This window comes from Zalophus californianus, chromosome 5 (genome assembly GCF_009762305.2).
Source record: "Zalophus californianus isolate mZalCal1 chromosome 5, mZalCal1.pri.v2, whole genome shotgun sequence".
NCBI classification, from domain to species: domain Eukaryota; kingdom Metazoa; phylum Chordata; class Mammalia; order Carnivora; family Otariidae; genus Zalophus; species Zalophus californianus.
In genome coordinates this window covers 52,751,356-52,765,991 of record NC_045599.1, presented here as the reverse complement: position 1 = coordinate 52,765,991, position 14,636 = coordinate 52,751,356, and the positions used below count along the sequence as shown (strand labels likewise).

The following is a 14,636-nucleotide window of genomic DNA, read 5'->3' as shown; positions in this document are numbered from 1 at the left end:
CCCGCTGAGCAGGGAGCCCGATGTGGGGCTCGATCCCAGGACCTTGGGACCATGACCCGAGCCGAAGGCAGACGCTTAACCGTCTGAGCCACCCAGGCGCCCCATTACCACGCTCTTAAATTATTTTTGTTTTGTGACACATATATGTTCTAGACTGTTTTGAAGTAGGAAAAATTTTATTTGGGTTTTTGTGTTCTAATTATGGGATAAAAATATTCTCATTCAACCATGAAGTGTTAAGTTATTTGGAGGGTACTTTTTTCCAGGCTAAACTGTGAAAATGAAGTCCTCCAAGAAACTTTGAATGTAAAAACAGAAGAAATTAAAATGCTCAAGTCGGAAAATGCACGTAAGTGAAGAGTGGTATTTTGATTCTTTAAAAATATTATGTTACAAGATAATTTTTAAATAGAGTATCCTATGTTAAGAACATACATATTGATAGACAAAGTGCTATTATTTCAAAGTAATATGCTTTAAGGATAATAGAAGATATGCATCTTTTAGGGTTTTGGCAATTTAAAAAAATTTTTAGGTGAAATTCAATTAACAAAATTAACCAACCATTCAAAAGTAATTCATAACACCCACAATGTTTGCAACCATCTCATTCCAAAAGATTTTCATCACTCCAAAATAAAACCCTATATCCATTAAGTATTTCTCCCCATTCTCCCTTTATCCTTTAGTTTTTATACTCATTGTAAAACAAGATTGTAGAGCACCTGATTTTGAGGAACCTTAGTGGGTATATGTTTTATTGGAATACTAGTAGGAAAAGTATGTAGCTGTGTAATTATTCAACATTACTTTCTCTTAAAAATATCTTGTGACTTTATTGCTAAGATTAATATTCTTAATTTTTCAAGATGACTTATTAAAAACTTGAAATTTTTTACATATATGTGTATACATATGTACCCTTTATGTAATGAGCCACCTTATGACAAAAGTTAATAAAAGAATAGTAAGGTGTTTTAAGAATATTAAGATGGCGTCAACTTTTTATAAAATTTTAAGAGATGTTGGTTCTTCCTTCTTAGCAGAAACTGTTTTAAAGTAGTGGCTTGAAGGGGACGAAGTTCTAAATCAGGTCATGGACCTGAGCGGGGCACTTTCTGTAGTTTAGTAAACGTACTGTGGCAGAGTCCTGGGGTGAGAACTGCACACAGAAAGTGGTGCTTCTCAACACCAGTGATTCGAGCAGATGGGGGATTTGTTAGTTCAGGATAGAAGTTGCCCACAGCCACAACCCCTCCCCCTCTACCACCTCACCCTGCAACAAGAGAGGGAAAGTTACTATTTTCTGCTCAGTAGATAGCAGGACCCTTCTTGTTCTAAATGTTTGGTTGAGAGCCTCTTGTGAAAACTCTTAACAGAAGTCCGATAAAGTTTGTATAGCTGGTACATTTGACGTTAACGTAGGAGATCTCATCATCTGGTTGTCTTAACGATCCAACAAGTGCAAATAATTTGCATTTGTGTGTTCTCTTTGAAAATCCTGCAAATTTTCTTTGACCAAATGAAGACCAGACTTTGTTTGCAAAATTAAAATACTTCAACGTTAAAAATAGTCCTATTTAATCTAGTGTTATATATGTATTATCTCACTTGATACCTTTTTTCGGGATGGGGCCAGATGTAGTAGGTAATGTCTGTGTATATGCATTGCTTGTAAGAAATGAGTATATAATGTTGGTGTAACTCAGGTGAGGCCAGAGTTAAATTTCATAACACTCTCTTCTTTGGCCCTTCCTAGTTTTAAATCAACAGTATTTAGAGGCCCTCGCCATGCTTGATGTGAAATGGCAGATGGTGGCTCCGGAAAACGTGCACCATGATAAAAGTGGTTTTACAGAGGTTTCAAGTCTTGAGGTAGGTAAGCAGGTATGAAAATTGAACAAGGGGTGCCTGGGTGGCTCAGTCGTTAAGCGTCTGCCATCGACTCAGGTCATGATCCCAGGGTTCTGGGATCGAGCTCCGCGTCGGGCTCCCTGCTCCGCGTCGGGCTCCCTGCTCCGCGGGAAGCCTGCTTCTCCCTCTCCCACTCCCCCTGCTTGTGTTCCCTCTCTCGCTGTGTCTCTGTCAAATAAATAAAATCTTTAAAAAAGAAAATTGAACAAGAGGGAAATTTTCTACTTTCCTTTTCCCCATCACCTGCTCCATGTTCTAGAATAGCATTATACTTAGCAGTTTGAGAGTGAGGGTAAGGAGAGGCCCATCGGTTTCCCCAGGGCAGTTCTTTAGCCTTACTGGCACCATGACCATCCATGCACTATATTCTTGGACACTAGAAGATGTGCTGGCCACCTCCTGCCCCTTTTATTTCTTTTTATAGTTTTAGCAGAAGCTGTGTTAGCTGTGTCTCACATTACATGATGACAGGTATTTTTTAGAAGTGGAAGGATGGTTATTCTCCTCAAATACTAGAAGTCATTCATCATTTCTGACCATTTACCTCTCCCTGGTGGGAACTGGTAGGAGTAAATGCTGGGCAGCAGGACCAAGCTCAGTAACAAGAAATAACACACAGTGGGTGTTAATATTTACTTCATTAGGTCAAGTCGCTGCCAGGGATACAGAACTATAGAAAACTGGTGCCCACTTAAAGGTTTTAGAGAAGGAAAAGCAAGGTAGAATTCCTTTAAGGTTTTGTTCCAAGTAGTAACATTGTTTCTTCCTATGTAATTTCCACTTGGATCTTGAAATCCTACTCTCAGCTTTTAGTTTTTTTCTTTCTTTCCAGGTTCTTTGAATGATGCTTGAATAGAAATGTGTATGTGTGTGCGTGCTCTTATGTTTGTGTGCAGCTAGGCAGTGTGGCACTTAGTAATGGGAGTAATGCTTTTGGATTTAAAGCTTGCTGTCCTCGGAGGCTGCCTTTGCCATGGCCCTAGAGGGAGTCCCTGCGATTGTGCCAAAATGGCGGCATCTGCTCGCAAAATGCTTCTTAAGCTCAAACAGGAGGTATTGTATTATCAAAACACACTAAAGCTTTTGTTTTGTTTCTCTAGTAATAAAGGAAAATACCTGCAATAATTAGCTTCATTTTAGTAGTCATTGGCTATGGAACTTATTTGTAGTTTTATGTGATAGAATTAACTCATAAATTTTATTTTATTTTTATTTACACGGTTCCAAAATACAAATAGTACCTGGCACAATATGGTGGCAACATGACGTTGTTTGCCTAAGCTTGTAGTTAACATTGCCTAAATTTTTCTTTTCTCTATAAATGGCCCTAAAAATTACTATATCAGCACACTCATGCTTAAAATCACTAGGATCCACAACTCTGATAAATGGGGAGATAAACATGAAGCTTATTAGAAAAGCAGCAAGGTACAGTGGAAAGAACCTTTGTACCAGCCAGACGTAAGTTTAAGTCTCAGCTCTAGTATTTTCTAGCCGCATGGGTTTGGATACACATTAGAGAGTAATAACCAGTTATTGAGCTGTTGCGATGATACAGAGGAAGCAGACATTTAATGTTTAGCACAGTGCCATGCAGATGCCTGGCATTTAATCAAACAACGTTTGCCATTATCATTAGTTTTTAAAAAACAAATACAGAACATGGACTATAATTTTAAAAAAATATTTTACCTTTATTGAAGAATGGAACTTTAAATCTTCAGATATAGGAAAAATAACATAAATGTTGGCAATTCATTAAGAAAAGCAAAGATTACACAGATCAGAGTCAGGGTCAGCTATGCGGATATGTAAAAAGTGATACTCATAATTATTTTCAGTGATACTGTCTGGAATGGCCCAAGGCAGAATTGAAATGCAGCCTTTGGCATCCTCCTTTCTTACTGTTTGGGCAGGACACACACAGGGCCTGTCTAGGGTAATGTGGTGAGGTCCAAGAAACAGATTAACAAGGAGTGGTCAGGCACCACGCGGGAAACTTCTGGTAATTTAGTTCAGAGTGGGCAGCTACTATAGAGGGTAATTAGCAAGTACTAATTAGTTTAAGCAGATGGACTAGATCAGACACTAGAACCATGCTTAAGGCAGGGAGACTACATTTGCTAATCTGATTCAGTATTCAGGCAAGAATTGTTATGTTTTGCCTCTGACACCTCTCAAACTTTCTTTCAAAACTAGTTGGGACTTTTGCAGAAGAGTAAAGAAGAAGCTTACATAATGGCAGATGCATTCAGAATTGCATTTGAGCAACAATTAATGAGGAAAAATGACCAGGCACTAAGATTGACACAAATGGATAAAATGTATAAAAAAGCAACAAAATGGAAAAATTGGAAGCACCTTAAGGAGGATGGTAAATATGAATTATAATGGCAATAATCAGGTGTACTTTTAGTTGTTTTTGGTAATAAAGTTGATTAAGCAACAGTTAATGTAATGGAGAATATAACTGAAATATCAAAGACAGTTGTGATTTATTACAGAATTTAGTAACTATGGTTAAGAATGGGGTCACTGGATGTTACATATGCAGATAAGGTAATAGGATCATCAAAACCTTAAAATAACAATCTCTTTTTTACTATTCATCTCATTTAAACAAGACTACGTTTCGTGGGAAAACTTTGCAAAAGTGCCAGATGATTAAAGGGAAACTGCCTAGGAAGTAATAATGAAAATAGTGAAACCCAACATTAAATGTATCTAATTAAACTTTGTTGAAATATGTTGAGATATTGAGGGGTAGAGGAAAAATTTTAAGTTGGAAATATTAATACTCATGGGGCGCCTGGGTGGCTTAGTTGGTTAAGTGACCGCTTTCAGCTCAGGTCATGATCCCAGGATCGAGTCCTGCATCGGGCTCCCTGCTCAGCAGGGAGTCTGCTTTTCCCTCTGACCCCTCTCGTGCACTTTTTCTCTCAAATAAATAAAATCTTAAAAAAAAAAGGAAATATTAATACTCATATAAAAATGAAACAGAAGTTAAGGTTTAGGTTTTGATTCACAAACCTATCAAAGTTCATGGCTGTGGCCATTTTTTTAGTACTGTTGTACTATTGGAAAACAAATATATAAAAATGTCATCAAAGAATAAAATTACAGTTGAAGTAGATCATCCAATATAATCAAAGTACCTGTTATTTTTTAGAAATGTTAGTTTCTCTAAAAGGTCAGTATCAATTTTTATTTATTAGTATTATTCAGTGCAACTCCTAGTGCTTCAATTTAAAATTCCAATTAGAAACCTTTTCTTAGTCAAGAAAGATTACAGTGAAGTTTGGGGCGCCTGGGTGGCTCAGTTGGTTAAGCGACTGCCTTCGGCTCAGGTCATGATCCTGGAGTCCCGGGATCGAGTCCCGCATCGGGCTCCCTGCTCAGCAGGGAGTCTGCTTCTCCCTCTGACCCTCTTCCTTCTCGTGCTTTCTATCTCTCATTCTCTCTCTCAAATAAATAAATAAAATCTTAAAAAAAAAAAAATTACAGTGAAGTTTATAAGTTTAAATGTTTTAATATTAAAATTCTGAGATGACTATATTTCTAAATATTTTTTAGTATACCAAAATCCATAATCCTAATTCCAGTATCTCTCATTCTCAGATGAATTTGGGTTAATGAGAATCTTATATTAAAAATTAAACTTTTAATAATAGATACCTATTTTGTTTTAAATATATTTTTTCAATAGTACATATTCCTAATAGCATACAGGTTACGTGTTGTGAAATTTTAGCTTCATTAACTAAACTTTACCTGTCCCTTTGCTGAAATGGTAAAAAGTGCTAAGCTTACAGGGATAATAAAAATAGAAGCAGTAAACAAGAAGTATGAAAGTAGACAGAACCAGATTATAAGAGTTACATATTTAGACTTTTCATCTGGGAGAAGTCAGGGCAACACAGGAAAACGTATTTCTCAACATTCATTCTTAAAGAGGCATTCCACACTGTCCTGAAATTAATTTTTAAAAAGTTTTCGGACATGAGATTTATAAAAGAAATCACTGAGCTGGCTAATATAATGTCAAAGTCCTTAACTATCATTTATGATAAATACAAATCAGTATTTATATGGCTATTACTTATAATAATCCCTTGGTAAAAGCTGAAGGTATAACCTTAATGTCCAGCTCAAGGTAGGTGATTCTGCCAAGGAAATAAGCACAGTCCATATACTTAGGCTTTTAGGAATTGATGGAAAATCTTTATAGAGTATCTATCAAGGACAACAAATGTGTAGGTGATCTTCAGGCACCTCTTCTAAATTAGTCCCCTGATAGGAGCTGGACTGCTCAGTTTTCAAAGATACTGTCTTTGAGGATAGCCTTGGTGTTCTGTGACATAAACTAAAGGCAAATCCCTTTGGAAATCTGATCTTAACTGCTTGTTTTGACGGAAGGTAAGGAAAAAAGTTAGGGGAGAAAGAAAAGGGAAAGTCCTGGTTAATCTTAGGAAAGCAGCCAGATTCTTTCACCTGGCATAGTAGACCCAAGTGTGCATGGAAGTAGGCCACAAGGGTAGTGGTAGGTAGAAAAGGCTGGGTTTTTCCTAAGAGGTAGATTCATATACATTCAGCACTTGAGTATGTATTCATTTTTTTTTTAAAGATTTTATTTATTTATTTATGAGAGAGAGAGAGAAGCAGAGGGAGAAGTAGGCTCCCAAGGAGCAGGGAGCCCGATGCGGGACTCGATCCCAGGACTCCAGGATCATGACCTGAGCCGAAGGCAGACGCCCAACCATCTGAGCCACCCAGGTGCATATTCCAGAACTTCTGCCTTTCTTAGCTAATAAGGAACCTCAAGAACTTTTCCATAAAAAATATGATTTGGTAGGAATAGCTCCTGATCTGTTTTCCATTAAGACCTGAAGAGACTGGTGGAAGCAGTAAAATAACTGATTCCTCTCGGAAAGGCCTTTACAAGTCCATACAAGTGTCAGCTAAGTAGCTCTTCGTCAGTTTTTCAGTGACGAGACTGATTTTATTCATGTATTTCAATAATCTAAAGAGGTACAGGATGACTGTCACAGGTCATTTTCTTTTATGTGGTTAACACGTTAAGAAGACATCAACTTTTGTCATTGATATGCAACTTAGACGAGTTCTGAGAGAGAGGTTATAAGCATATTTCTTTTTTTTTTAGACTGCAAATAGACATCCATCCACTCATCACAGCTGATGAGCACATCAACTTGTCTGGCCTTTCTCCTTTTGCCACAGTTGCTGGAGGAAGAGGTCATGAGTGAGCTTGTCACTGCAGTTTATGAGGATTGAGTATAAAGGGAAATGTCTCTTATCTGTTCTCAGTTTTCCATTAGACCGTTTACAGAGCATTCCGAAGGCATTCTTGATGTTCTCTTTGTATAAATCCACAATTTTTATACCTTCTGCATAAAACTGCATTCTTTCTCTGAAGAACATCCTCAGTGTACACATTTCAGGATGTGGACTCTTAAACATTATGTCCATACCTGGGCTAGTTTTCACAACTGTGCTATGTTATTTTTTAATTGTGACAAAATATATACATAAAATTTACCATTTTAACCATTTTTAAATATTATATTCACATTGTTTTGTAACCATCACATCCATTCATCTCTACAACTTTTTCTTTTCATCTTCCCAAACGGAAACTTTACCCATTAAACACTAACTGCCCAATCCCTTCTCCCAGCATCCCCCCTGCTCTATTATTTAATGGCACAGCAATCCTGAGGCATAGGTACTATTATTATTGTAGAGGTGAGGAAACAAAGCTCAGAGACCTTGTCCAAGGTCATTTAGTAAGTGGTTAAATGAGGATTCAAGTCCAGGTCTTTCTGCTCTAAAACAGAATTTACATGGTTCAGAGGCCAGGTTTTGTTGGGTGTGCACAGTGTTCTCAAATAACAGGGGTGGGTAAGTGGCTGACATTCAACATTGGGAGATTTCACATACAAAACTGGATTGCTGCCTCCTTTGGAAAGCTGCTGATAATATGGGCTGCATGCTGTCCCTAGGAGCAGCTGTACGATGAGATACAGCGGCAGGCAGGGCATTGCTCTGGGTCTTACACTGTGGCCCTCTCAACCTCCGTTTGCCATCCTGGCTCTAAAGTTTGTGTTCTGGGGTGCCTGGGTGGCTCAGTTGGTTGAGCAACTGCCTTTGGCTCAGGTCATGATCCTGGAGTCCTGGGATGGAGCCCCCACATCGGGCTCCCGGCTCAGCAGGGAGCCTGCTTCTCCCTCTGACCCTCTCCCCTCTCACGCTGTTTCTCTCTCGCTCGCTCTCAAATAAATAAATAAATAAAATCTTAAAAAAAATAAAGTCTGTGTTCTCCTCCCAGTACACACTATGATGCCTGACTCACTAGAGGTATCCTGAAGAGAACCACCTCCTGGCTGATTTACAAATGAATTATCCCTGGTTCATACTTACCTCTATTCCTGGAACTACATTAGTGAGTGTGTTTTTATGTCTCAGTTGGATTTGCATGTTGAATTTTAGGATTACCATCACAAGGAAGTAAGAAGACCTTAAGGCAGAAACTGCTGGGGATGCTCCCATCAGAAAACAGTTCTAAGAAGCCCGAAGACCAGAATAACCCTCAGGAGGTCTTTAAGATGCTAACAGAGTTGGTTAGTATCTTTGCTTTCCTTTTGTTAGAGGTTGTGGTTAAGTTAATCTTTCTGCTTCCTATTAATTCAACTTTTTTTTTTAATTTAATTCTTTAGCAGTCTATACTTGCCTTTTATGCCCTTTTCCCAGCTGAGGTACCATCCTCCAGTTTTGATCTTCATCTCCTTAAATTCCCTGCATGCTCTTCCCACTTCTCCCATCCATGTTCTTCCTGTACAAGTTTAAAGCTTCACTTCTGAAAAGAGGGGGCTCCCCTGTAATTAACTGCAGATACCTCTGTCATCTGCACGTATGCATACAATCCATGCCATTCAGGAATTTTTAAGTTGTACAAGGCAACTTTCTCACACAGTATATCCTTTAATCATCACTACAACCCTGAAAATCAGTCCTATTATCCCCATTTCATATATGACTAAACTAAAAGACCCATGCTATATGAACATACCTATCTATAGAAGTGTTCAAGTTATTCTCATATAAATATATAAAAACAATTTCACAAATAACTTCAACATTCTCCTGCAGAGTTAAGTACATGTTAATATTATATACACATATACACACACACACCCCATGTATATGTTTTTCCCCTCTTCCTTCAGATGATCTATAAAAATTTCAGCAGAAGGAATGCTGCTTTCTGTTCTTCCTTTAAAAAAAAAAAAGCCTCAGTAATGTGTACCTTATTATTTGGAATCAGTAAACAATTATTTACATTGACTGACTTGACAGACTGAAGACAGAACATTTTGAGAAAACTTCTGACTATAGCTCTATATTCTGCGATTTATTGACTGGCATAATCTTTTTTTAAAAAAGATTTATGTATTTTAGAGAGCACGTACAGGTTGGGGGAGGGGCAGAGGGAGAGAGAATCTCTAGCAGACTCCCCAATGAGCGGGATGAGCACTGAACGTGGAGCTCGGCCTGATCTCATGACCCTGAGATCATGACCCAAGCTGAAACCAAAACTCAGATGCTTAAATGACTGAGCCACCCAGATACCCATAACTGGTATAATTTTAATTTTTGTATATGCAGTTGAATGATAAAGAAGAAGCTCTGGCTCATCAAAGAAAAGTTAGTTACATGCTTGCTCGGGCACTGGAAGAGAAAGACACCACCTCAAATGAAAATAAAGAAAAAAGTCCCGTGAAAGACAATTTTCCATTAAAAAACCTCTGGGGGAAATCTTCAGAATTCCCTGAACTGCATGATCCTGTATATTCAAGTGTTCAAATTTTAAATTCTCCAGGCTGCATTTGTTCAATCCAACACCTTCACAGAGATCAAAACTGCACAAGAACTCTCAAAAGATCCTGTTCTTTGCCATCAAATATCATGTTTTGAAAATAAACCAGTTGAAATCAGAACCAAGACCTGTTTCTATCAAGAGACTTTAAAAAAGGACTTAAATGTTGCTACATCATCAGAAGTTGTATATTTTCTGGGTCTTTCTAAGTTTTAGAAAGCAGCTTAAGTACTCAAACATTTTTTCTACAAGAAATTTATTAGTATTATGTTGACATACTTTATAAATTACATTACTATACCTTATGAAATTTTCAGTATTTGCCAACATCTTAAAAACAACAAAAAATTGATTTTTGAGAAAAACAGTTATTTAACTACTTAGATTGACTAAAGGGATCTTTGGCTTAAGTAACAATATAAATTAATGCTCTAAGAAGTAACAATGCCTAGGAGTGACTGAATGTTACTTTTTAGATTACATATAGTTTTATTGTACTTTTCAGGATTTTTCATTTGCCACAGAAAGTTTAATAATTTCCTTAACTTCAATTAAAAAGTTATTTTGGCAGAAGTGTATTCAAAATATTGTTACCTTTATAGCTTCTTTGTTGGTGTGGTGACACTTTGTAGCCAGACCTACACATAATTCTAGCACTCACACCATTCTGATTTAACTTCTTGGTTTTGATGCTGAATTTTAAGCCATTTAATTTTTTCTTTCTTTCTATAAATGTTACATAATAAAGATATTTAATACCTTCTGGGAATGTTGCTATATTAACATCACAGTTATATCAAAGGAACTGTATTACATTATCAGAAATTTTAATAAAACTTTTTATCTAGTTATGATGTCTAGTAAAAAAGATACATACATGGCTTAGCTACGTTAAATACTACTTAAATAGATGTAACAACAGGGTAAAATGAGGTAACAAAGTATAAACTATTGTTGTGTTAAAGCAACACCATTTAGTTGGAATTAATAAAAATAGATGAAAACTTGGCAAATAAATTTTGCAAAAAGGAGTAATGATGAGGAACTACTGTTACTAGATATTAAAAATGCATTGTCCTGACAGTAGTATAAAGCTACATTATTTAAAACAATGTGGTACCAGTAAGTCAATGGAACAGGATAAAGACCACACACAGATTTAATACATGTAATGATTTAATACGTGTAATGATTTAATATGAAATGTAAGAAAAGGAAAGATTTGGTAATGTTCAACAATAACAAACCTGGAAGGGTAAAAAAAAAAAAAATCAAAGGTTCTTTTTTAATGTGTGTGTGTATAATACATGTGTATATATATAAAATGCAAATTCATAAAAATTGATAAAATTTGGAACACTAACTGAAAAAGAATCTACACTTGATCTTAGCCAAAAGGCCGAGAAGCGATAACTGAAAAAGAATCTAAATCAACAGTTCACAAGAGGGATTATATATGGTTAGCAAATGTGAGGAACTATTCAACCACAGTAGAAATTTTAAAAATGTAAATTAGAATGAGATACCAAATTAGCAAAGACCACAAAGATTATGTGAGTACTAGAAATGATGAGGTGAAACAGATCCTTTCATACAGTGTTGATGGGACTGTGTATATCTGAGATCCTGCATTCAATCTTGGAGGATATACTAAGAAGTGAAACTGCTAGATCATATGAAAATGCTCTTTAAAAATTTTTAAGGAAAGGCCACAGTTTTCCACAGCAGCGACACCATTTTACATTCCAACCAGTAATGCACAAGGGTCCCAATTTCTCCACATCCTCATCAACACTTATTTTCTGGGATTTTTTTTTTTTGGATAGTGAAGATCCTAACTGGTATGAAGTTATATCTCATTGTGGTTTTGACTTGCATTTCCCTAATGATTAGTGATGTTGAGCATCTTTTCATGGGCTTATTGGCCATTTCTACATCATCTTTGGTGAAATGTCTATTCAAGTCCTTTGCCCATTTTTTAATATAATTTTTTTATTGTTGAGCTATATTGTCAGATACATGATTTGCATCTTTTCACTCTGCTTATCACTCCTTTGATACAAGTTTTAAATCTTGATGCAGTCTATTTTGTCTTTTTAAAGAAAGCAGAGTTTTCTCTCTTGGTAGCAAAGAAACCAAATAGATCCTAAGCATACTTGTTGGCTTATAGATGGAGAATACCATGTGACAAGGCATGTGGACTGCCTTAAGAAGCTAGGAAAGGCCTCTGGCTGACAGCTACCAGGACAGGAAGCACGTGCATTAAAATACATGAAATGAATAAGTTTGGAAGCCCATTCTTCCCAAGAAACTCAGATCAACTGACATCTTGATTTTGACCTATGCAAAAAACACAGTTGGGCAAGGTCAGACATGTGGTTTACAGAACTGTGAGCTAGAAAATTTGTGTTACTTTAAGTTGCTATATTTATGGTAATTTTTATAGAGCACAAGAAAAATAACAGTCTAACCATGAATATGTAGTGTTATATACATAATATATATTTTATATATTAAATGGATATTAAACTAGATTTATATGTATTAACATGGAAGGAATTAAAGTTTTGAGTAAAAAAAATTGAGATGTACAGCCTATCACTCATAAAATTTTGAGACCCAAAACAATAGTGTATTATTACATGTATTTTTATAAAATAGCAGTATAAAATCATGGAAGGACACACTCATTTCCTGAGAGTCACTCCTTTCAGGAAGGTGAAAAGGAAAAGAATGGGATGACATATTAAAGGGACCTCAATTTCATTTGTAATTTTTTCTTCTTTTTTTCCTATTTAGTATATTAACATATGTTAACTCCAGGTAGGAGGTATATGCTACATTTCTACTACTGCTTCAATTTTTGAATACTACCCGTGCTACGTGGGCCAGATCACCAAAGTAACTGATGATTATTTTTATTAAGGTTTCCTTAATGCATTTTCAATTCTACATTTCAGAGAATTGAACTTAATCTTACTTTTGTACTCTCATCAAAAAAATCAGAATTAAGTTTGTTTTAAAATACATTTAATAAAAATAATCCAGTTTTACATATTTTACATGTGTGGAATATTTACAAATTCCTTCTACATCATTTACTACTTCTCCATTATTTGCCTTGACTATTTCCTTCAGTAGTAAAATACTGTCCAGTGATCTCTGTAACTAAAAAATTAGCTTCTTGGGTAATCCTCCTAGGTGAAAAAAAAATGAGGTTGTTCACATTTAATCTTACAGCAATTCTAACCAGTCACTACATTCCAACTACATTCATTTTACTTGCTTTGATTTGCTAGTAAGACTTATTTAACATTAAGCATAAGGTATACCAATAAAAATTTATGAAGAAAATAAGGTACATATTGGTAAGTTCTTGCAACTCTGAGGTATACTCAAAAGTGCCCATAGCCTTTTAAAAAGCTTGATTTAATTATTTTCAATGAAAACAAATATGCTAAAATACAACATTCTCTACCACACTTATGAAACAGCTCACAATCTACATTTCTTAGCTGCCCCTCGGTCACGAGCTATATACTACCTACTTGGAGTTTTCTGAATTCATTTCATATCTTATGAAAATGAAAGTTTTACCTTGTTCCAAGGCCTGTGTTCTCTTCCGTTTTGTTGCTACAGCTGGATTTGACTGCTCCTTTAGAGTTTCCAATGGACAGTTTGGTCTTGGCAGCTGACATCCAGGTGTTGGCCCTGGCCGATTACTGAAATATTTAGTTTTCAATGCCTTGAAAAAGGAGAGATACCAAGGAAAGTAGGGTTTTAAGTGAATATCTCAACTGTGTTTAAGAAAATCTAACCTCCAGGGGTGCCTGGGTGGTTCAGTCGTTAAGCATCTCCCTTCGGCTCGGGTCATGATCCCAGGGTCCTGGGATGGAGCCCCACATCGGGCTCCCTGCTTGGCTGGAAACCTGCTTCTCCCTCTCCCACTCCCCCTGCTTGTGTTCCCGCTCTTACTAGGTCTCTCTCTGTCCAAAAAAAAAAAAAAAAAAAAAAAATCTTAAAAAAAAAAAATCTAACCTCCAGAATTGTTGGGAATATTAAAAACACTATGTGAATATCCCACTTCCAAAACGAAATTAATTTCAAGAATTTAGATGAGCAAATAACTACAAATAGATATATAAAAGCTTAAGATCAGCTGATAATTCCATTACCATAAGAAAAAGACACTACGTTAAAGATTTCATTTATTTGACAAAGCCAGAACTCATTTTAAAAAATGTATTCTATCAAAATACAACCCACATAAGTTGTTACAACTAGTATTTTTCTGTAAATTTTGAGTTTTACTATTAATGAAAACAAGTTTCTAGATAATCTGACCTAGTCTCAAGTTTCTTATGATGGAGGTAATAAATATATGTGTATGGGTGGAAAGGTAACAATGAGGTACTCTAATGGTAAAATATCTAGCACGTATGTATGAATGTAGCATCATGTACTGCCAAAAAGAGACGGCCTATAGAAATAAATGCATTAAACAATGATTTGGTAGTCTGTAATAAACTTAAGTGAAAAAAAATCCACTTTGTATCCTTGGTATATTGTACATTATTTGTTAGATATGAAGACTTGTGACATTTCATTTTAATCAGAGTCTTACTTTATGAAGCCAAATCATTGTACTGTGATGCATTCCTGCATTTCCCTGCCCCAATTTTAAGTGTTTGTGACACTATCCTTTTTTGTTTTGTGCTTGTTTTTAAAACAAAGAAATTGGATTTTGCCCCCCAATCCACAGGGCTTTTATTTTTTTGTTTGCTAACATTTCTCCCTTCTTTTATAAGACCACATATTCTTGGTCTTC

At 36.0% G+C, this 14,636-nt stretch overlaps 2 protein-coding genes and 1 pseudogene across 15 annotated transcripts in view; 1 reads left to right on the top strand and 2 right to left on the bottom strand.

The window, feature by feature from the left end:
* The window catches only part of CCDC125 (coiled-coil domain containing 125), a 28,530-nt gene extending 17,957 nt beyond the window's left edge, over positions 1-10,573 (top strand). For 4 of the 5 annotated variants that reach the window (XM_027604743.2, XM_027604741.2, XM_027604738.2 and 1 more), the window contains 6 exons: positions 267-349; positions 1,760-1,875; positions 2,860-2,967; positions 4,114-4,288; positions 8,422-8,552; positions 9,598-10,573. In XM_027604743.2, the coding sequence (XP_027460544.2) occupies positions 267-349; positions 1,760-1,875; positions 2,860-2,967; positions 4,114-4,288; positions 8,422-8,552; positions 9,598-9,906 (922 nt within the window). In that variant the 3' untranslated portion in view covers positions 9,907-10,573. The remainder of the gene's footprint in view (positions 1-266; positions 350-1,759; positions 1,876-2,859; positions 2,968-4,113; positions 4,289-8,421; positions 8,553-9,597) is intronic. The other variant, XM_027604744.2, reaches the window with a different exon arrangement.
* CDK7 (cyclin dependent kinase 7) overlaps positions 1-14,636 on the bottom strand; it is a 46,564-nt gene that overhangs the window by 10,026 nt on the left and 21,902 nt on the right. For 5 of the 10 annotated variants that reach the window (XM_027604753.2, XM_027604746.2, XM_027604754.2 and 2 more), the window contains 2 exons: positions 13,406-13,553; positions 10,725-13,005 (listed from right to left, as the gene is read on the bottom strand). In XM_027604753.2, the coding sequence (XP_027460554.1) occupies positions 12,977-13,005; positions 13,406-13,553 (177 nt within the window). In that variant the 3' untranslated portion in view covers positions 10,725-12,976. The other 5 variants (XM_027604748.2, XM_027604747.2, XM_027604751.2 and 2 more) reach the window with 3 other exon arrangements.
* Positions 11,128-11,219, bottom strand: LOC113930110 (annotated as a pseudogene).